This window comes from Chanos chanos, chromosome 13 (assembly GCF_902362185.1).
Source record: "Chanos chanos chromosome 13, fChaCha1.1, whole genome shotgun sequence".
Classification (NCBI taxonomy): Eukaryota; Metazoa; Chordata; class Actinopteri; order Gonorynchiformes; family Chanidae; genus Chanos; species Chanos chanos.
The window spans coordinates 7869692-7892810 of record NC_044507.1 but is presented as its reverse complement, the minus strand read 5'-3'; the positions used below and the strand labels follow the sequence as shown (position 1 = coordinate 7892810).

The following is a 23119-nucleotide window of genomic DNA, read 5'->3' as shown; positions in this document are numbered from 1 at the left end:
CTCTTCAGACAGTGCAGTTCTGACAGCTGAGAGCGAGAGCTGTGTGATTGATGTATTCCGATCTAGCAGGGGGCAGGTAGAAGCACATTCCTCATGAAACCTGTCCCTTAGTGACTGCTCTAGCCTTTGGCACTGAAATGCAGAGAATATTAAATCTTTCAGGGGCCAATACAGGACTACAGTTTCCTCAAGAGTCAAATTTAGGAGAGAGGTCCACCAGTCCTAATCCCACACCGTTAAGGGTACTCTTGAAATGCTCTCCAAAGCGGTGCCCGACAAATGCCAGCTTTGAGTATGTCTGCCAAGTAGACTGGCAGGAGGACAGTGCCCTTCTCTTGACACACAAGGCCCCTCTGTCTATCAGAATAACACAGGGGAAGTGGCTTTCCCATTGCAACGTCAACACACTCTCGTTAGTGGCAGCTTCTCCCAGAGCTGTGGCTCCAGTTTCTTGGCACTCCTATTGAGACAGTGGTATGAAAGCATCAACTAAAACACATAGAAACAAAATGGTGACCATCTCTCTCTATACAGAAAAACAGAGTGCTCACTCCCCCTCCCCTCTCTCCTTAAGGCTTAAATCACAAGCTTTGACACCAAAGGAAAAACAACTGATGTCAATACTCCTGTTAAGAGAACTGGCAGGGACAGGGGATCTATTTATATCATTTATTACAATGCTCCATGTACTTAAGGGCAGGAAGCAGAGAGTGTGTGGCAGAGATGCCCCACTAGCGGTAAGCACAGACAGTGTTAATGTCAGAGATGCCCCTCTAACGGTGAGAACAGACAGTGTCAACGGCCGTGACGCCACAAAAACAGCAAGAACAGATAGTGTTAGTGGCAGAAATGCCCCGCTAGCACAGAGAGAAGACAGTGTTTGTTGGCAGACATGCCCCACTATCAGCGGGCAAAGACTGTAGATGGTAGAGATATCCCAATGTGTAGAGAGCTAAAAGGTTAGAAGTCAGAAGCCCTTAGGGCTGTATTTGCTGAGACAGAGACAGCATCTGTATCCTCATCTGACAACCATGTAGTCACTTCTCTGGCACTGGGAACAACAGTAGACTGCCAAGTTTGACAGGTATTTGTGTGTGTGTGTGTGTGTGTGTGCATGTGTGTGTGTGTGAGTCTCATTTTAGTTATTGGAGTGCTGCATTAGTTCTGTTAATTCATGTACTATCAGACACTGAGATCTATATGTAGTCTTAGATCCATCGAAACGATGTCGAATCACACTTTAAACTTTCCCAGTAACTTTCTGAACCAGAGGGGCTCGGACGTGAACAGATGGAGGAGTAAAGGTTTTTAGGAAGTGTGCTATCACAGGAGATCTCTCAGAGAGACTTTGGACCAGGAACAGGTTATACTGCTCACCTGCCATTCACAGCCTACTTCTTCTTTCATCAACATGACTTCTAAACATTCCTGGTCAAGAACCGTTAATAAAATGGACTACAACATGAAAATCAAGACACTAAAATCCAAGACTGACACGAAACAATCTGAGTATGAGTGTATGAGAGTATGAGAGTATGACACCATGAGTGTGACGATGAATATGAATGTATGAGAGTATGACACCATGAGTATAACAATGGATATGAATGTATGAGAGTATGAATATGAGAGTATGAGAGTATGACACCATGAGTGTGACGATGAATATGAGTGTATGAGAGTATGAATATGAGAGTATGAGAGTATGACACCATGAGTGTGACAATGGATATGAATATATGAGAGTATGAATATGAAAGTATGAGAGTATGACACCATGAGTGTGACGATGAATATGAGTGTATGAGAGTATGAATATGAGAGTATGAGAGTATAAAAAAACATGAATATGACAATGGATATGAATGTATGAGAGTATGAATATGAGAGTATGACACCATTGGCGTGACGATGAATATTAGAGTATGAGAGTATGAATATGAGATTATGAGAGTATAAAAAACCATGAATGTGACAATGGATATGAATGTATGAGAGTATGAATATGAGACTATGAGAGTATGACACCATGAGTGTGACAATGGATATGAATGTATAAGAGTATGAATATGAGAGTATGAGAGTATGACACCATGAGTGTGACGATGAATATGAGTGTATGAGAGTATGAATATGAGAGTATGACACCATTGGCATGATGATGAATATTAGAGTATGAGAGTGTGAATATGAGAGCATGAGTGTAAGAGAGTACAGGTGTTACTGCAAGAATGTGAACACAAATATAGGTCTAAGAGCAGTAAACAGCCCATAATAAGCTCATTACTGGATAAAAGAGAGTAAACAAAAAAAAAAAAACAAAAACAAACAAAACTCTTCCCTGAAGGCTTTTCAGCTAGAGACAAGTATCCTATATAGGATTTAATAATTCATGGTATGATGGCCACTCTCTGAGTCATATTTCATAAAAGTCTGTCTCAAGGTCACTCAAAGGTCACATAAACAGTCCCTTCTGTCTTCTCCCTTTTGGTCTTCTCCTTTCCTTACTATATGATTTGCTCTACTGTAATACAAAGGAATGCACAGAACAAATGTGACTCAGAGCGTCAACAAGGATGAGTTTCACTCTGTCCCCCTCCTGTCCTCTGTGTGTATGTATGTGTGGAGTGTGTGTGTGTGGTGTGTGTGTGGGGGGGGGGGTTGCATTGAGTGATCCCCCTGTTCCCATAAGGACAGAAATATCTGTCAAAATATAAAGAATGACGTGTGGGTGTGTGTGTGTGTGTGTGTGTGTGTGTTTGAGAGAGAGAGAGAGAGTTTGTGTGTATATGTACAAACATATGTGTGACAGGCTATGAGTGTCTCAGTACCGGCTGGGTCAGTTGTAGAATGCAGACTGAAAAATAACGAACATATAATTGCACAGAGTGCATAATGTGGCAGTTAGATTTATCTAGTGGATGAGCAAACCAGACAATATTTACACAAGACTTCAAAACAAGTGATCAGATTAATGAGGAAAGCTCTCTGGGTATACTAAATAGGCTTAACTGGACATTTAATCAAATTACTAGTACAGCAAAGCGTTCCATTTCAGTGTACACTGTTTGAATGCGTTAATAAAACATTTCAGCCTCGTTGAAAAAAAACAGATATCTGAGCATTAATTTTCTCCACAGCTGCGTCATCCCGTCACAATGTATTACAAGCAGTCAGACAAGAATTGCGGTAAAATCATGAACTTCACAATAAGAGAAAAAACAGAGATCCAAACTAGAGAGAACTAGTGCCTCAAGCAAGTTCACCATCCACCAAAAACAAAATTTTCACTCTCTCCATCTCTTCATTGTCTGACCTTGCTTAGGTGAGGGGAAGATCCTTTTACAGTATGGCCAAAACGTGACAGTTTGAAAATTCCATTTTGTATGTGTCTGAGGAGGAGTTAATATTGTTACTGAGTCAGACTGAACATAGTGACCCACCCAAGCCATGACTCAGGCTTGGGCAGCTCTGTTAAACAGTCGAAACCTGGAGACTGTGGAAGGAAGAAGGCTGTCAGTCTGTAGGGTCTGTAGTGGTATAAGTGTGTGTGTGTGTGTGTGTGTGTGTGTGTGTGTGAGGGACCGACAGAGGGAGAGAGAAAGTGAGAGAGAGGGAGAGAGAGAGAGAGAGCAAAAGAGAGAGAGAGAGAGAGAGAGAGAGAGAGAGAGCGAGAGAGAGAGAGCAAGACAGAGAGAGAGAGATAGCGGGAGAGCAATGGGTTGTCAGTTCTGTTATTTGGAAGAGACTGGAAGTCCCTGGGGCCTGACAGGCTGGTTGCGATAGGAGGGACAGCCCTGCTCAGAGCAGCGCTAGCATCATTCACACGCACCACATTCTACTGTCAGCACAACCCAGAGCCACAGGGGCAAACTGCAGAATGACACTCACTGAACCACACACACACACAAACACACACACACACACACACACACATGTACGCGCATACACACACACACACACGTACGCGCGCGCGCACACACACACACGTACGCGCACCCACACACATACACACACACGTACGTGCGCGCGCACACACACACACACACACACACACGTACACGCGTACACACACACACACACATGTACGCGCATACACACACACACACACGTACGCGCACCCACACACATACACACACACGTACGTGCGCGCGCACACACACACACACACGTACGCGCACTCACACACACACACACACGTACACGCGAACACACACACACACAGACACACAAACATGCACGTGGACGAGCACAAGCACACGCGCGTGCATGCGCGCGCGCACACACACGCACGCACACACACACACACACACATTCTACCCTTTCTCTTTCAGTCTCATCCTTAATACTCAAAACGGCAAAAATCCTTAGAATGTGCTGTATAATCCCCATTTCTATAAAAATGAATTCATTGTACACAAGACAGCATCTTAATTCACACAAACACATGCCTAAATGTGGCCCAGAGTATCTTTATATACACCCGCTAAAGCTAAGAAAGTCAGCCCCACAGTGAATCACACCATATAACAAAAAACCAAAATGACACAGAGTTACAGAGTTTCAGAGTTACAGCCAGAGAAGAGGAGACATTAGCACGACAAAGATCGATTCAGTGTGATGACGGTGAATGTAATTAACACGAATCTGAATAGCAGTCTGAGACTGTTGACCTTTGAAAGGACCATTTAAAATGTCAGGAGAGGAGTGTGTGCTAAATCCATTCATTCATACAGCACAGTCTGTGGTGATGATCCTGTCTCAGAATACAGAAGCATCTGCCAAGCATTAAGGATGTTTTCACACTGTCTCTGACCATGTGCAGGAGCAGGATATTAAGCCCCCTGCTTTGACTAAAGGGTGTTTACCTACCCATGCGTCAATTTGTGAGGTTTTCAAATTATGTTGGGCTGAGTTCTGAGCTGAATTATAAGTTTGACGGCAACGGAGAAGAAAAAGCTGATAATATAAGCAGACAGTATCCTATTCACCCTTCATTTCCACCCAGTCTTACAGTGTGAGATTATGTGAATACTAATGCTGAGTGATTCTCATTTAAGTCCATTAATTTTTAATTTATGCCATGTATGCAAATATGAACTTAATGATTATTACCAAATAATTATGACCTTGATTAAACTCCTGAGAGCTGAAGATGACTGGTTTACAAGTTCGTACACTGTATTATATATATATCTCCAGACAAGACTTTTATGTGCCATCTCAAGCTGGACTCTTTACTTGGAAAAAAAGGGGGCTCATTTAAAATAGATATATTCTGCTAAATAGTGTATTATTGGCCGCCCTGGATCATGCATGCTCAAACTACCTTATGAATTAACCATATCATTGCACCATATCATATGACTTAGTCACTGTGTTCTACACTACAGTATGAAAGGGTTGCCTGATGTAACCTGAAAAACGGTTCTCTCTTCCTTAAATTAATATGGACAGAATGATATTCTATTTTTATTCTCCCTCATTAAATTGATGGAGCTGACTCCAAGGTGACCGTCCACAGTTTTTCAGTGATTTAGCTGTCAATGTTTCAGGAATATATCTCTGTCTTTGACATTTCTCTGCGTTTAATTCTCCAGACTGATGGATAACTAATCAGTGCCCTTCCCTGTCACCATAAGCACTGAGATTTTGGGTGGTGTTACCACGGACACCTGAGTAACTCCGTTTGTCAGTGATCCTCAGATTCAAACAACGTCCCAAATCCAACACAGGGAATCAAAGCACAGACAGAGACTAAGGGTTTTGTCTATTTCACTGTGTTTCTCCTACTCAGAGGTGGGTTTCAGGGAGGTGTTTTCGAAAACATTTTGACATGCTTATCCTGCTTTAAGCTTCAAAGATCTGGTTTCCTTTAAGATTTGTTGGCTTTTTAAGAATGGGGATGAATGGAGACTACTGCAGTTTCTTCATGTGATAAAGACCTGTTTTGGATTCTTCTGCAAGAGACCTCATGTGACATTGACTTACGCATTTACGCATCAAATAATCCCTTATCGCGCTGTGAGCGACCTGCATAGTAATTACCGGACCCTCACTCCTCCCAGATACAGCAGTTGCTCACATTGCATGGTGAGAGATCTTTTAATTAAAATAAGGACGAAACGGTAAAATCTCAGATACAGTCGGTTTACATGTAAACTGGGTCTAGCATGGCACATAAAACCTCTGAACAGGGGTTGAGGGGATTGGTGAGCAGTGATGCTTGAAAAACTCTTCTACACTCTCTCACTCTCTCTCTAGGATGTGACGCCATGAAAAGGATAGAACAAGCTGGCTGCCTTGCACTGCCCATCCATTAGTTATGACTTCAACACATGTGCCTGAGAGAAAGCCCTTACACATCTGAATTTCTCAGTCATCTTAAATCTAAGGAGACCAAGTCCCTTTAGTCACACCTCACCACGAAAAAGTCATAATAATGGAATGACAGGTCATATATAATAAGATTACTCAAACACGTATTTAATCTAGATAAATTATAACTGAAACAATCGTTGTCCTCAAGCAGGTAGAACTGGTTCCATATGGTGCAGGTCAGGAATACCACTAACATTCTGTCTTGAAATTTCCCCCAAAGGCAAAGAATGCAGAGATAATAGTGAGGACTAATCACTGTGACTTCTATATGCTGGGTATGTTGGTATATTCAGAGCACAGTCACAGCCTTGGGGGCAATGAAAAAAAAAAGTTTAAAAAGAGGATAAAGTGCGGTATGGCTTATGTTCCTAAGAAAGTTTCAGGACAGTTCCTCGTAGGTTATGATGCCATATCAAAAATACGTGCCATAACCACATCGCAGCCCAGCTGTTTCACTCTCACAGTATCTTAACTTTTAAAGATAATAACATTCTCAAGGAGAACTCTTCTCACCATCTCGTCTTGGCAGATTTCGAGCAGAAGCCTCCCTGACAGCGCGAGCCCATCTCTCCGCCTCCTCCAGGTTCGCTCGAGCGTCTTGGACTAGCGCGACCCGAAAACACTGCTCGACCCTCTGCCGGGCCAGTACTGAGCTCATCCATCTCCGTTTGTAAGGGTAGAAATAAACGGTGAAGTAAGCACCCGTATCCGCGCTGTCAACTGCTGTGGAAGCATGGCATCCAATACAATCACTCAGGTTAAATACCATCTTGTCCTGCCCAGGTGAGGAGCTGATCTTTTGAACTGTGAGGGCACAGTCCGTAAGGCTCACCGCATATCTGACCTTCGGGTTAATGTTGTCCGTGAACTCCCCGTATAAAATCCCCGCGACCCCATTGGACTGATGATATGGGCCAGAAACGGTAGTATTTTTATCCATCCCGTCTGAAGAGAGGGCGACGCGATCCGCAGATCGGAGCCGCGTGCAGAAGATAGTGCTCCGTGGCTGCGGTAGGACTTTAGTAGTAGTAACACAGCTGTTTTTTTATACAGTTGAAAGATCTCTCCCTAGTGACAGAAACAGGAACGACAATAGAAAAGCTGGAGTCAGATGTTCTTCAAACGACTTTAGTGGATCACTCCCAGTGCAATGTTTGTTCTCTGCATTTGTTTTGTCGAGGAATGCAGTTCCAGTTAAGGTTAATCTAAACAGAAATAAACTGTTTGTAACTGGCCCCACAGAAACCATAAATCCATTAACTGACCACTTTCGAGATTTAATCCTCAAAGCTGTAACCTATTTTTAATCTCCGTATTAAGCATTAAATGGTAGTTTGACGGGAGCTCGAAACGATAGGTAATACAATACAGACAATATATTTCTATCACATCTCTTCTGTTCAGTGCTTGTAGTTTGTCTTACTCGGAATTAACATCTGTATAATAGGAAAACAACCCTTTTAGAAATAGGCTAACATTTAATAATTTAAAAAAGGGAAATCGCGATATTTAATTGATGTAATGGTTTCAGAAGATCCGTTCGATCATTATACGTGCTGGCATAGTTTCAGAGTTCTGCAATGCTCCAGATATTTCAGTGATTGGTTATCATTTAATAATGTTGTTTGGACTGTGTAGGCTACTTCAAAATAATTGCGACTTTGAGACTTTGGTCTTTCGTGTAGAGAAGGGGCTTTTTACAGGCTCTTCTCTGAGCGAAGAAAAGTCACATGGGTTATGACGTGGAGCAGTGTATAAAGACCCACCGATATGTTCGCGCAGCCTCTTTTCTTCGTGTGAGCACGTTGGAAGAAGTAGCTTTAGCGACTTAGTCTTGTTTTGTCTTCAGTGTGCAACATGCATGAGATGGATGAATTAGGTTCAAACAACTGGAAACCGCCTTGACAAATGTGAGTTTATTTGAAACGGTGAAGATTTCTGACCTTTTTGCGTTTGCTTTCTCTGATCAGTAATTCTAGACAACGAGGCTAGATTCGCTAGCCAGTTAGCTTATCTTAAAGGCATTCAAAAGACCGATAGGATCGTGTCGTTTTGGCGATCTGTGCCACTGTTCATGACAAATGAAGTTACTGGTGTAATTATGCGACATCTATAGCTGAAGAGATGCTAGAGATAACCTGTTTTAAAAAAAATCAAATAACTTCGTACCGCCGAAGGTCATGGTTGAAGCGGCACGTGACTGTCTATTTGAACTGGCTTACTTAGTTAACTTTATCTGCACAGTAATCATCTGTCAGTTCTCTGAAATAAGGTTTGTTGATACGCTTTTCTCTTTGTCAGACCCTAACAGGCTGCGGTTTAAATAAAGCCAGCGATGCATCGTGGAAGGTATCGGAGCCATCCGTCTTTTGATATTCATACGAAACTCCCGCAACGAGACGGTGGTGAGTAAGTTTTAGTATTTGTTATATTATTTAAAGTATATTGAACGTCCATATGTGTAACGGGCTTCCAGTATTGGTTTTCAATTTTTCAAGGGTGTGTTCCAAAGTGATCTGGCCCCATTTTACTTCCTTTGATGAAAACGTTAGGAAGTGCCGTCTGATGCGATAACTGACGACGGCTATACATTTATTCTGAGGAAAACTGCTTCTTAAATGGTTTTAACCTGGAACTTTGAGCTGAATCTGATAGTCTGTTTCTCTTTCCACAGATATGATCCAGGATAGACAGTTGCCACAATCCATACAGAGCATGTGGTATCAGGTAAAGAGAATTTCCTGAGATTGTGTCTCTGAATTGTTTTTTGTTTTTGTTTTTTTAAACAAAGTGTAAACCCATAAGCCTGTGATGATACAAGTTATCCCTGTCTGAACTCAGCATGTGGAGTCATGGTAACCTGAGGCTTGTAGTATGAGTTGACATCTGAACTGATAATTTTGCAATGATTTGTTTTTCCTTGTGGAGTGTTTTTATGGATATGGTAACGAGCAACATTTTTTCCTGTTTAAGGTCTGGCGATGTGGAAGACTGGACTTCAGTTACCTGAGACCACTTCAGTGTAATATCTGTGTCTAAGTGGATGGCTGATCTGTAGAACACTGGACAGTATTCATTCTGTGAATCAAATATAACTCAAAATACAGATTTAAAACGCTGTGGCAGATTCAGACAGTCACAATGGATAACCATTTTACAGTTTGTACAATCAAGATGGGGGAGACACAAAGCATGGGTGCTAGGCAACCTTTTATGTAATTTTATTTGAGTATCAAAAGCATAATAAAACACATAACTGAAATGAAAGCTTGTCTGTTGAGTTGTGTTCACGCTGTGTGGAAAGCAGAGTTGTACGATGCTTTCTTTAGCGTCTCCAGGAAGAACTGTTCATCTTGGAGAAAATCGTGGTCCTGGGGGGGAGGATAAACAGTTTTGCTGGTCAGTTTTGAGTGGGGAGTGGGTGGTGCCGAAATAAAATTGTGGGGGATGGAGTTCTTTGCTAACCTTTTCTGCAGTGTGTCTGAGCAGGGTCAGTGTGGCCTGGAGCTCTGGAGAGACTGGGTTTGCCTGGGGAGCACTTGCAGGAGCTGCTAACTGAGTATTACTCAGTGTAGGAGTGAAATCTGACAGTAAAATACAATTCCTCAAGTTACTGACTGATCAAGCTGTCTGCTGGAGTTAAATCTCAGATACTTGAAGTGATTATTACTCATTACCCATGAATATGCTGGGGGGGAAAAAACCCCAAAAATATCTCTATTGTGGTGGTGGAACTTGTGTGGGGTGTGTATACCTGGGAGGAATGGTCCTGGATTTAAAGGTGCAATGTTCACAGGAAGGCTTTGTCTTAATCGTTCCATGTCTCTTCGATGATCGGTCATCCTTATCCTCTCCTGCGTGATGAGTAGATAATAAAGGAGTCATTGTATCGTTCACACTGTTAAAGTGCAGTTATAAGTGTGTGCACACCATGAGATCTTGCCTGATGTAGACTCTGTTCCTGTTGTCTGAGGAGTTCTGTCTGTTTGTGGATGGTCCGTAGACGAGCCTGATGCTCCGCCTCCACCTGCCTGGCCTCTCGTACGGCCCGTTCGCCTTCCTCGTATCGCTCTGCGGCAAGCTGTCAATCAACGTTGACACGGCTTCATCACACATACTGCGGCTTTATCTGCGTTTAAAACGCACGGTGCATTACGCACCTTTTTATCTGTGTTTTAATCTCGCTCTCACACGTGCCGCTGCTCGAACCACGCGCTCAAACATTTAATCCACATCTGCTCTACTTCAATTTAACGCACGATCATTAGTGAAAAGCACTCAGTGTCCATAAGGAGAGATGAGTTGCGAGGGAAAAGGCCATGAAGCGGGATTTGCGATAATCTCATCGCACGGGTCATTATCAGAAATACGTCTGAGTGCTGTGTCAGCTATGACACCTAAGTTGAGAGAGAGAGAGGGTGTTTCATAAAACCAAGATTCTTTTTTTTTTTTTTTTTTTTTCTTACCTCTTGTGCCAATCTCTAATTTAGTGTCCTGTGTTCATCATTAATGAAGAAAAAAGAAACAGCTGACGGCGATTTCAAACGGACGCGTTAATCCAAACCTTGCTGAAGCTCTCCACTTCCTCCGCTCGTGTCTTCAGATGCAGGGCCATTCCGCTCAGTCTCTCTTTCTCTCTCTCCAGCTCCTCTCGAAGTCTTTCCAGCGCCTCCCTCTCACGCGCTGCCGCCTCCTCTCGCTGTTTGAGCTCTCCTGCACGTAACTTTAATTCCACCTGATCCTACAGCATGACACAAAATGTCACACACTTTGTCTTAGAAGTGTGTTTGAGATCACAGGCAGAACAATATCACAAACCAGACAAAGAACCAACTCTGATTGGTCAAGAGCTCAGAAATGAAGTGAAATGAGGTGGAATTGAAATGTGCGTGTATTCTGCGTCACTGAACATATAGGGCCATAGTATTACTGAATGGCTAGCTCAGCAGCCAAGTCATGTAAAGCATGCTGTCCAGTCATTGGCTGGTGGATCCTGTCTAACTGCCAATAACAAACATGCTATTCATCACTGAGCACAAATATTAACACGTGTCCTCTTTGCCATGTCCAGATGACTGACATAATTACGGAAGTCAGTCAGAATGTTAAATATCAGTAATGGGCAATGTACGTCTTACAAAAAAAAAAAAAAAAAAAGATATTTTTATGACACAGTAGCAAAAGATTTTAACAGTTATATGCGGTCTCTAAATTCTCCTTAGGTGATCCTAAGGAGATAAAGTGAAAGCTGTCTAACCGAGCTGTGAAGTTCGCCTCCTCCTGAGTGAGCTGCTTTTTGTCATGCCCACCTGTGCCATGCTGATGATGGAGCCCTCTCTGTGGGCATCTCTCTCCATGGCACGACTAGCCTCACGCTCTGCCCGCTCCTGCCGCAGTTTGTCCTGGGCGTGAAACTGTGACCACTCCACGGCCAACTTCCTGCGTTCATCTGCACAGTGCTGCATGACTGACTGCTGCTCTTCTAAAAGAGCACTCTGAGAAAGACACACACACACACACACACACACACACGCACACGCACACGCACACGCACGGACACGCACACGCACACGCACGCACAAATATGCATGTCAAGTGTTCAGTGATTCAGTGGAGCCGAGGACACATTACACAGGTTTTAAGTAGCTTGTTTTCACTGTCTTAGTTCTCCATTGTGAGAATGTATTGGTGATGACTGGACACGATAAGAGCAGGATCATGTGTCCTGTCAGCTGGTACTGTGTCACACCTTGGCCCTCTCCAGCTCCTCCCTCTCCATGGTGAAGTGTTGAGTCATAGTTCGTCTCTCTTCCTCCAGGGCTCTTAATGCAGACTCAGCTTTGGCCTGTTCTGCAGTCACTCTCCAACGCTCCTGTACACACACACACACACACACACACACACACACACACACACGCGCACACAGACAGAGAAAAGTGTCAAATACTCAAATTCAGAAGACAAGGCTAATTTGGGTGAACTAATTTGGTGGCACATTTATCAAACCATGACCAAGAGGCTAATATTTCTCGTGTCATCAAATAATACATTTGAAGAAACACGTACCGTTCAAATGGTATGACCAGTGTAGGAGATATTTTAGTATGCCATTTTAATTATTTATGTTGTTCAATAATTATTTATTGATTGGGTTTATATTTAATGTGCTCTGGCTGTACGAGCCCTGAGAGTCCCTTATCAGTGAACGGGATGCAGGTAACCATGGAGACAATGACCTTCTCCAGCTGTCTCTGCTGCTCAGTCAGCTGTGTGTCCATTTTGGCGATGACCTCGTTTAGTCGAGTGCGTTCCTCTGCCATGGCTCTCTGCTGCTGACTCAGGCGTTCCTGAAGAACTTGAAGATCGACACCAGGGGGTGCACTTAACAACACTTCAAACAAGCAGCAGGGTGGGCACTTTAATCCACATACAACACACAGCAGGGTGCTCTCTCTGCTATACCAGCTCAAAACAGCAGGGGGCGCACATGGTGCTAGTGCATAGTGAGAAGCAGGGGTTGTACTTTACCACATTATATCTGATTATACTCATAAAATCCTCACAAAAGGCAGGAATTTCCTACATAAATCTTACTTTATTCATTAATAAAGTCATTTATACTGAAATACACTCAATAATTGTCTCTGCTGTGAGCATCACTTAGGGCTATAGTCGGATCGGGAGAGTAATTTATCGCTGCTGAACTGTTTGAGTGTTTAGTGCTGCGTGCATGTATTAAGTGTTGCATTAGTATTTCAGTATTAAGTATTTCATGTGTGTTGAGAGAGATGTGTGTGTGTTTAATAGACTGTGTTTTGAGAACAGTGTGTGTGTGTTTGAAGCATTGTGTGAGAAATGTGTGTGTGTTTGATAGACTGTGTATTGAGAACAGTGTGTGTGTGTGTTTGAAGCATTGTGTATTGAGAACAGTGTGTGTGTGTTTGATAGACTGTGTATTGAGAACAGTGTGTGTGTGTTTGAAGCATTGTGTGAGAAATGTGTGTGTGTTTGATAGACTGTGTATTGAGAACAGTGTGTGTGTGTGTGTTTGAGGTTGCTGTATACCCCGTAACTGTTCGTCTCGTTGACGTGCTCCCTGTTCCAGGCCGTGTGCTGTGTGCTCGTGGGTGCTTTCAACACGGGACGACAAATCGCCCAACTGTCGAGAAAACTGCTCCATCTGCTCAATCACCACCGTCAAAGACCTGACAACAAACACACGCACACAGACACAGACACAGACTTCTAATTATTTAGTTTCCACTACCAAACTCTTATATGCATGTGTGCGTCATTCACTGAGATTTTAACGGATCAAGACTCTTTGTGTTTGAGGGATGTGTGTTGTGGATTGCATCAAAGAAACTGGAATTTTATTGGCTGTTGTTGTAGTTATTGTTGTTGGGTGTGTGTGTGTGTATATGTGTGTGTGTGTATATGTATGTGTGTGTATATGTATGTGTGCGTGTGTGTGTGAGACCTGGTTTGTGAAGTGGCACTGGTGACTGCATCAATCTCCTCCTCCTTCAGTTTCTTCAGTCTTTGTATCTGATCCTCATAATCTCTCTTCATTTCCAGGATAGACTTCCTAAGGAAAGGATGAACACATCCAAAATGTACCATCAAATCTGTACCTCACAAATTAACCCTCCAAATGTAACGTACACCTGTAACAGCCCTTACCCAGCAATGTTACTCATAGCATATTATAATGAAATACATGCACACAAATTTGGAAATTCCACACGTCAGCATTGCGTTTTTTTTCTGTACCTGAAATACTGATGGCTGGTTTGCAAGGTGCTACAACAAAAGTTTATTTCTGTACTAATAAAAGTCACGGGAACAAAGATATTTTAGTCACTCAAATCTGTAACACACTGCTCTGTGTGTGGTAATGTGCTAAGCAGGATAGGGAAGGTGTGATACACAATTCCCAGGAAGGAGGGGTTGAGGAAGGCCGCTCTCTGATTGGCTGGACTGAGGACATCTGCAGGTCTCTGACTGGCTGTGTACCTCTGCAGGTCTCTGAGCCTCTCCACCTCTCTGTCCCGGTCCTGTTGGCACTGGGCCAGTCTTCGCTGGTGCTGAGCTTGCAGCTCTGCTCTCTCCTGCTCTGCTATCCTCATTACTGCTGCCAGTCTCTCCTCCAGAACCTCAATCTCCTGCTGAGCCCGTGCCTCCCTCTGTCCCGCTGAATCCTCCAGCAGCTTCACCCGGGCCCTGACAAAGGGGACAGGTATCTTTTTAAAAGTTTGTCAAAAAATAATAAATCTTTAATGAAAGTTTTTTTTAAATATATAATTTGTGTTGTGTTTTTCTTTAACTTCTCACAATAACAGTACATGTGAGTATACCGCACAACTAATCTGACACATGTAAAAGTCACATAGTACTGGCAAATATCATAACATTTTTGGAAGAGAGGGCTATTCTCTTAGATTTCAGATAAATACGTTTCCGAAAATAACCACTACCTGGAGCCAACAAGACTGGCGGAACAACTCGTTAAAGGGGACGCAGTGACAACATTCTAGTCCGGGACAGGAGCTCGTACAAACCCAACAGAAGTCCCCCCCTGGATCTGCTGTGGTACCTGTGAGTGTTCTCCAGGAACTCTGTGTCCTGTTTGTGTCGCTGCTGCAGGCTGTCCAGCAGCATCTGGTTCTGGTCCCGTTCAAGCTGGAGGGTCCGTACCTGAAACCCAAGGAACACCAGAACTGGGTTAGAAACAGACTATTTCTATACCACAAACACACAGAATAAAGAACAGATGACAAACTAATGAAGAAAGTGGAAGATGATGATGAGATAGGTTAAATAATAACATATTTCCATCCAGGAACCTTTCTAAAACTGTTGCCTTTTTAGACATATAGCAAAAAACACCACCAAATATTTTAGTAATATTTTAAAGTCTTTTCTTGCTGGTCAGTACCTGTCCCTCCAGCTGTATGATTCGGGCTTGTAAAGACAGATCTTCTGCCTGCTGCTCCAACTCTCTCTTCTGCCTCTGCAGTGCGTTTATATCCACAATTCCTCCCAGTCCCCACAACTGGGCCTGAGCCAGCTACACATCCATGACAGCAGAGACACACAAGAGCTGACATACCCACACATACAGACGGGAACTCAGGATCTCAGAGCACAGAACATGGTTATGCATGGGTGTGCATTGGCTGTACCTGCTGCTGTAGCAGGAGTTGCTGTAGACTGTCTGCAGACAGAGGTATCTGAGGCTGGGAGGCAGCGGAAGGGACGTCTGCTGGTCTCTGCTGTGACACTGAACACAAACCAACTTAACATGAAGTACAGCTCACGTCTTTAGGTTCAGTTACATTATACAGAACACAGCTAACACACACACACACACACACACACACACACACACACACACACACAGTACCACTGGGTTTGATTGATTGTTGTCATGAATTCCTCTTAATTGTGTTAAGAAGAATTCATTAAATTAAGTTAAATTAATTAACCTGATTGTGATCATTTTCTTATTATGTTATCTGTTTTTTTTGCACAGAAATCTCTCATGAGAGTTTTCACTCTTAAACTCTCAAAAAAGAAAGAGAGAGTGACAGAGTTTCAGTGAAAAGTTCCGTCCACCAACAAGCGTTGACCTTTGTTGAGCTTCTTTGCAGATGACGAAAGGAGTTTTCAGGGGGTTCATTGAGAGTTACTTGAGCTGATATGTCTGTTAATCTGTTTTAATGCAGGACGGACCTTGTGGGGGCTGAAGTATACAACTCTTTTGAGCTAAAAAATATACGTCATTGTCTTGTCACTTGTAACTTGTACTTAGTACCTTGCAGCTAGTGTAACTTCCACTACCTTCCCATCGTAAAACACTGTCTCATGACTAAAGGAGCTGACATGGTGAACTTCACAAGCTACTATAAACCACATGTGCTACTAACTAGTGATTTGCTGGTTGTTTATGCAGCTATAAACTAAGACATCACTATTCTTTCTGGTTTGTAAATAACCACAGTTTCTACCCTCTGGGTACCTACACCACACTGCACTGGGCATATGCCATAGCTGGGCAGGATTGGAGGGTGGTACATCCATCTGAGGGGCCCATCCTGCTGACCCAGTTTGGTGGACTGGAATGGCTTGGCTCTGGTGTGATGGTAAGTGGGGAAGGGGTGAGGTACTGGGCCCAGTGGCTCTGGCCCACTCCTGGGAGTTTGGGACTGGTTTAGCAGAGCCAGCTGTGGGTGACAGGGCAAAAAAACTGACTGAGATAGACACGAGGTGGACCAGAGTGGTGACAGGAGTACTGGGAAGACTGGTTTTATCAGATGCCTGCTGGAGATGATTCTGAATAATTCTGTGTAATGGTGCAGCATCTTATAGAATGGTTATGGAGGCTCTGCATGAGAAATCCTTGTGACCATGTAGACGGCTGGTGTGCTATGACGACAGTTACTACAGACTTTCGAAGGAGGGGCCTAATCTTAGGGAAACGAGAGATGTTAGGGGGAGGGCAAATGAATTCATATGGCACAGTACATCATGTAGCATAATAGCTTTTCTCCAGACTGACAAAAGCCCTGAAGTTCCATCACAATTACGGAGATTTAAATGGAAAAGTGGAGTCAAACAGTCTTATAGAATCAAAAAGGTGACGTAACAGAATAGCGCTGATGGAGTTACATTTGGTGAGCTGTGAAAGACCTACCAGGCATTGTCTGGTTTCCTCGCGCTGGACTGGGGTGTGTAGCGCTGTCCTGTTTACGTGAGGTCTGTTTAGGCACCACAGGATCAATGCTGAGATGGGAAAAAAAACCCACAAATCACGCAGTGGTTAGACAAATCTGCACACAGACTCACTGATTTATAATTATTAGTTGAAAAAGCAAAAAAAGGGTTGGATCTGAAAAAACACACCAAAAAAAGTTGTTTAAAAACAGCCTAAAGTAAACATGTCTGTGATGTATATGTTATAAGTTAATATAAAGAAGAGATCATACGCTGGTTCGTTCTGGGTGATTGGAGTGCTCTCCTCTGTGTGCCGCTGTGAGACCGGAGGGCTGCGAGGTTTACTGGGGGGGGGGAATCAAGTATGCAAATGAGATATGGTGAAATGCAGTTTACTAATACAACCATATCTCAGCTACGTAATATCATTTCATGACACTTCGATACTAACTCAAATCTGATACAGAACAGATGATTAAATGAAAAAAGGGTCTTGATTTTTTTCCACAGTGAACCCAAGACTGACCTGAACGAGGAATTCAAGTCAGTCTCATCTCTTCTGTCCTGATGTCTGCTCTGTTTCTCCTCTGAACGGCTGGCAGACTGAACTCTCTTACGACTCAGTGCTCCAGCCAACCAATCATCCTCCTCCTTCTCCTCCTCCCTGGACCTGATTGCTTTGGGCAAAGAGGTTTTGGGAGAGGGGGTTACGGTTTCCGCTGGTTTTGACGAGGACGTCCCGTGGCTACCAGACGGTGGGCGCTGAGGACTCTCTGCCGCTGCCACTGGGGCCTCCGTCACCTTGGGCTTCTGATCCTCCTCTTCCTCATCTTCATCATGCTTAAGCCCCAACCAGTCAGAAGCAGGCCTGCTAGTCCGAGGAGTGGAAGGAGTGGAAGGTTTGGGTTTTCGCTCAGGAGAGGAGCCACTGACATCTTCAGTGGAGAACCTGTAAAAGAAACGCAGGCTTTTTAACGACCAGTAAAACATGGCATAAAAGGAGTTTAAAACAATAAACAGTTATGACACAGTATAGCAGAACATACATGACACTGTTAAACACAGCAGCTACTTCTAGAGCGTATGTATAGCAAACTATCTGCCGTCCAACTAGTGCTTCCGGAGTTATGGATTTCCCACTATGTCTGACATCAGGCAGCTGGGTCATTATTCCAGTGGTAAATACGAATGGTGAATACGAGTTTTCAAAGAGCGTTTGAATGTCGTATGATTACGATCAAGTAAGACTATCTCCATGACAATGGCATGTCTGTTGATGATAACCTAGAACTCTAATGAAAGCAAAGGCTGCGGTGGCATGTTGACCTACCGTACTGACTGCCTGCGAGACTGCCTGCCCTCTGGAGTGGAGCTCAGTGTAGGCTGGTAAGAGCCAAATGTCAGGTCATCCAGTCCTTGGAGGGGATCCACTGAGAGGACCAGACACATAGAGACCAACAGCTTAACGTGTGTACTAACAACTAGCATATCGCTTAAGTTTATTATGCGGTATCATCAACATAACAGTACTATCTAACCTCTTCCGGCGGAATTCTTGTCTTGTTGCTTCTCCTGCTGTTTCTCTTGATATTTCTCTTGGGGTTTCTCTGAGTGTTGGGGATCTTTTTTCTCTCCGGTGGGGGGTCGCTCCAGGAGCCGAGGGGACGTCCCGCGACTCAAAATCTCATCCAGTCGGGTGCGAGCTCTCTGAGGGGCCTCGCTGAAAGGCAGACAGAAGGAGAGAGCATTTAAACGATCATACTGGGACGGCATCTATTCCCCAATCTCTACGTTTGGGCATCGGTTTAGTTCTGATTCAGTCAGATCAGGGTAACAGAGAGTCTATTTATAGTAAATCATCATTCATTTGTCCTGAGCCCTTGCCTATTTAACTCATTCCCCGAACAAGCCCGGAAAGGGATTATTCCAAACCCTGGGAACTCCACTTTTCTGCGGACCTATGGAAGATCAAATGGGATAACGTGGATTTGAAACTCTTGCCTCTCCTTCTTTTGGGACAGTCCTGTCCCTTTGCCTTGAGGAACATCTCCATCTCCCAGAGCAAACATTATGTCGTCATCATCATCAAAGGTCAGCTCATCCCGCTTCTTCAGTGCTGAAGAGAGAGAGAGAGAGACATGGAACTCTGAACACTCACCCTTGTTAATAAAATTAATTTTATTATTATTATTATTATCATTCTACCATTCAGGAAAAAACAGAACTCTTTCTGGTATAAAACATACTGGTTTCTCCTTTCTTTGGGGTGACTGGTGTGGAGGAGGGAGATTGTACTGGCAGGACTGGTTTCTCTTGTTTGGCCTTAGGCAGGTGTTGCTCTTTTTTGGGCTCCAGGTTATCTAGTAAGTCATCCAAAGAATCATCCAGATTGTCTGTACCAGAAGAGGGACAAACACAAGTTTAGCACTGTAAATGTGTGTAAAACTACTGTAAATTGGAACACCATTTCAGCTCTTTGGATGTGAGACGGTTTAAACAGTTAATCAATGTTCCAGGGAAATAACTTCTAAGAATTTTAATCTTTCTTTGTTGCAAGAACCATTTTGTTTGAATACGCTGGGTCAATGTAGAAGGTCATATCTAATGGTAAACAGGGGGTTCACAGACAGGTTTAGTAAGATTGACTACTGGTTTGATACCTTTTTTCTTAGATGGCGGGTTAATGACATCATCATCAGCCTCATCTGATGCAATATATTAGGGAGATCAATGTGAGGAAAATTTGCAGTTAGAATTAACAGCTCAAGACAGGCAGACAAACCACAGCAAAACATATGCTGCCCGGTGCTCTACCTCTATCTATGGCTAACTCTATGTTTGTTTAAAGGAGGAAAGGCACAAGATGAGTATATCACCCGCATTTTACCGTAATAGTTTTCTCTCAGACACTGTAATCTCACAACAGTGCAGTATGTCAAAGCACCCAAAGACACAGCATGATGGATGTCACAATGATGAAACATTCCAGTTACACACCCACACACACACAGATAGTTAAAACTACAGTTATACACCTAGATTACCGCATGCAGAGCTCCGTGGTACCAAAACTCACCCATGAAGCTGAACTTCTTATACCCTCTTACAGTGGAGGAAGGAGCAGAGCTAGGCTTCTTCTCCATGGCAACAGGCTCCTCTGACCAAGGACAAAGCAATAAGACTTCAATATTCTCAAACATATCATTGCATTTACCTACGTGTCAAACTGGCTCAATGTTCAGACAGTCAAAACGTACCAATTTCTCCACTTTTGAGCTTGTCTCCTGATTTGGCTGGCTCTGGCTTAGAACTTTTACTTTGAGCTGGGGCAGAACTTGGCTTCTTTTTTGAACCAAAGAGGTCAGCATCCATATCATCCATGTCCTACGGGAAAAACAGAGCTTATGAGGAACTTAGCATCCTAAAATTGATGACATCAAGGTAAATCAAAGTACTGGTGAGCTGGTGAGCTCTCACAAAGAATGGGGCATTCTGACATAGTTTGTGTGACACCATAAAAAGTAGTGTGACATAATAAAAAACAGAACGCTCTAGCGTGAGTGATGTAAAACCATGAAAAACAAAACAAGACATTCTCATGAATGACGAAACAATCAAGAAAGTGATATAACATCATAAAGAACAAGGCAGTCTGATATGAATGGTATGACATCACAGAGTTAATGCATTCTAACATAAATGCTGGAACAAAACAGAACATTCTGATGTGTGTGATGTGACCTCATAAGGAATAGAGTGTTCTAATATCAGTGGTGTCACATCGTGAAGAATAAAGAGTCTTTTACCTTCATGCTCTCTAAAAGAGCTGCTGGATCTGCCTCAGACACATCAGAGGCCTGGTACAGGAGAGATAACAAAACAGTATTTCACATGTCAGTCATCCTGATTGACAGCTTTCAAAAACCAAACGGATGTCAACCTACCCCATCTTCATTTTCTGCCTCCTCGGCAAGCTTGTTGAAGAAGTCATCATCCAGTAAAGATCTAGATGTTGTGAAATGAGCGTGTCATGAGATGAATGGTTTAACTTCTCAACTCAAACAAACTTTGGGTGCACTACTCACTTCTGCCCACTGCGTGATGTGAGAACGCCTGGAGTTCGGCGTGGTTCTCCAGCAGGAGATCTGGCTTTCACAGGAAAGTCTGAACGACAACATAAAAACCAGTTGTTTTCTCGTTTTTTACTGCTTATGGGGCTAGCAAATGTAAACTCCTGTCTTGTGTTTACACTGAAGAATTTTAAGCACATTCACAGGAAGCATTTGCTAAACCACATACCATCATCCCCTAAGAGGTCTCCTAACACATCATCGATTGAACCTACAGAGAGGGAGGGGGAGGAAATGATTTCTTTATCCGCAGGTATAAATGACAAGACGTGCAGAATCACAAACACTGTAAAAGCTAAATTACAGTTACTCACCCTTCAGTCCTTTCCTCTGTTTGGAAGTCTTGCGAGATTACAAAACAAAGACACAAACAAAAAAATAAGCATAATTTTGACAGTATTTTCGATTTTGTGAAAAGTTTGTACTTTAAAACAGAAAAATGTAACTATGTGCATTTTAATTGCTACGTTATCACTGTAGTATACCAGTATTACTGCTAGGCTAAATTCTGTGAAGAATGACTGGCAAAAGCAGACATTTTGTCAAGGAAATTAATTAACTAACCATATTTAAATCATGCGTCGGTCACACGCGGTAAATCAGAGCAACCGGTTGGCTAAATCTCATCAGGGCGTCTGCGTCGCCCTTGGTTACCACAGAGAAGACAATCCAGAAATCCATACACGACCTTTGACTGTTTTATCAGATACAGTAATGAGTACCCGTATGATCACACATTATATATCTAGCGCCTGTCTTTCAGCGCAAAGTTGACTGCACAGCGAGATTCATTCAAATGACTTTGCAACGGCAGCTGACTAACTGAAGAAATATTTCGCTAGCAAATGTAGCACACCTCGTTCTATTTTAAGCCGTTTCAGACAAAACTTTTCATAAAATTGACTGTCGTGATTTCCTAAGAATTCATATTTCGAAACGCTACGGCAAACACGGGTTATTTTCAACAGTTCGGTCAGATGGTTAAATCTCAATGGTTAAATCCCACCATTCAAAATCAGTTACCGACCCCACATTTTTCCAAAGCCGATTGTCTCTACATCACTTCCGCTTCTCGATTAAGCATGCTGGGTATTGTAGTCATAAATCACTTCGGGCGCCAGGTTACTTTGAGGGCGTTTAGAATTTCATGAACTGAGTTCTGGCACACATATGACACAAAACGAGAGCTTGCATTTCTTACTTCATTTACTTATATAATATGACCATATTAGATATTTCAACAGCACGAGCACCTGCTTCAAATTTACCAGCAGATGGCGACATTTTTATAAAAATTCAGACTTGATTGCAACCGATCGTCAACTTCACTGGCGAGGAATCCTCAGCTCAAGGCTGATGTAACATAAGGCTCAAGTCTTGACTGCATTTGTCCAAATTCCATCTCAACCATGTAAACAGGGTGAGATGTTCCTGGTAATGACAGATTAGGAGATTATCAAATTTTGTGTTTTGATTTGGGATTCAAATTCCACTTCTTTGGATCTTCACAGGAAGCTTTTAGTTGGTGAAAGCTTACCTCACAGCATCTCTTGTCTTTTGTCCACAAGTATGGCCAACATGGTTACCATACTTGTGGAGTGAAGACCATACTTGTGGAGTGAAAACACTCATTAAGGGTACTGCACCAGTGCTAATCCACATACCTCTCTCTGAATGTGGTCTGTTCTTACTGGGTTTTCCAAAAACAGATGGACACGATAAGAGTGCCTGAACTAAGGGGTACTGGCTCTTCAAATTTTCCTGGGCAACTTAAATCACATTCTCTGCCTCTCTTGGTCAGTGTGATACTTTTCTATGGCACTGCCGTTTGATTTCAATAGCTGAGAGGACCAAGGAGTTAATTGAACAGAACTCCTCCTTTCAGACCCTGA

At 43.0% G+C, this 23119-nt stretch overlaps 2 protein-coding genes, 1 long non-coding RNA gene and 2 other non-coding genes across 5 annotated transcripts in view; 3 read left to right on the top strand and 2 right to left on the bottom strand.

Annotated features, from left to right (window-relative positions):
• The window catches only part of sphk1 (sphingosine kinase 1), an 11917-nt gene extending 4596 nt beyond the window's left edge, over positions 1-7321 (bottom strand). The window contains exon 1 of the mRNA XM_030790214.1: positions 6895-7321. Coding sequence (XP_030646074.1) covers positions 6895-7321 — 427 coding nt within the window. The remainder of the gene's footprint in view (positions 1-6894) is intronic.
• An 863-nt stretch (positions 7322-8184) lies between these two features.
• LOC115826396 (uncharacterized) lies at positions 8185-9623 on the top strand. The gene is made up of 4 exons (XR_004025796.1): positions 8185-8291; positions 8683-8786; positions 9056-9108; positions 9355-9623. It is a non-coding gene; the product is annotated as an uncharacterized LOC115826396 (long non-coding RNA).
• Positions 8914-8984, top strand: LOC115827119 (small nucleolar RNA SNORD49). Its single transcript, XR_004025862.1, has one exon. It is a non-coding gene; the product is annotated as a small nucleolar RNA SNORD49 (small nucleolar RNA).
• On the top strand, positions 9182-9252 carry LOC115827117 (small nucleolar RNA R38). Its single transcript, XR_004025860.1, has one exon. It is a non-coding gene; the product is annotated as a small nucleolar RNA R38 (small nucleolar RNA).
• Positions 9624-9668: 45 nt separating the features above from the next.
• Positions 9669-21908, bottom strand: fbf1 (Fas binding factor 1). Its single transcript, XM_030790594.1, has 29 exons — positions 21819-21908; positions 21542-21569; positions 21397-21438; positions 21183-21261; positions 21042-21102; positions 20904-20954; positions 20355-20481; positions 20174-20254; positions 19344-19490; positions 19099-19213; positions 18636-18817; positions 18428-18527; positions 17624-18046; positions 17078-17166; positions 16392-16607; positions 15567-15664; positions 15320-15451; positions 14978-15078; positions 14398-14604; positions 13862-13969; positions 13447-13586; positions 12618-12736; positions 12131-12253; positions 11691-11876; positions 10946-11122; positions 10325-10462; positions 10136-10235; positions 9847-9965; positions 9669-9752 (listed from the first exon to the last, which is right to left on the bottom strand). Exons 1-29 carry the CDS (start codon positions 21906-21908, stop codon positions 9669-9671), a joined length of 3663 nt encoding a protein of 1220 aa, XP_030646454.1.
• Positions 21909-23119: the final 1211 nt, after the last annotated feature.

Bases quoted from the DNA above. Each gene is read 5' to 3' on its own strand.
- fbf1 (XM_030790594.1), bottom strand. From the start codon at position 21,908: ATGGATTTCTGGATTGTCTTCTCTGTGGTAACCAAGGGCGACGCAGAC. The intron at 20,255-20,354 runs GTACGTTTTGAC...GTCCTTGGTCAG, and splicing joins GCTCAAAAGTGGAGAAATTG to AGGAGCCTGTTGCCATGGAG. The intron at 13,587-13,861 runs GTCTCACACACA...GTTTGTTGTCAG, and splicing joins AGTGCCACTTCACAAACCAG to GTCTTTGACGGTGGTGATTG.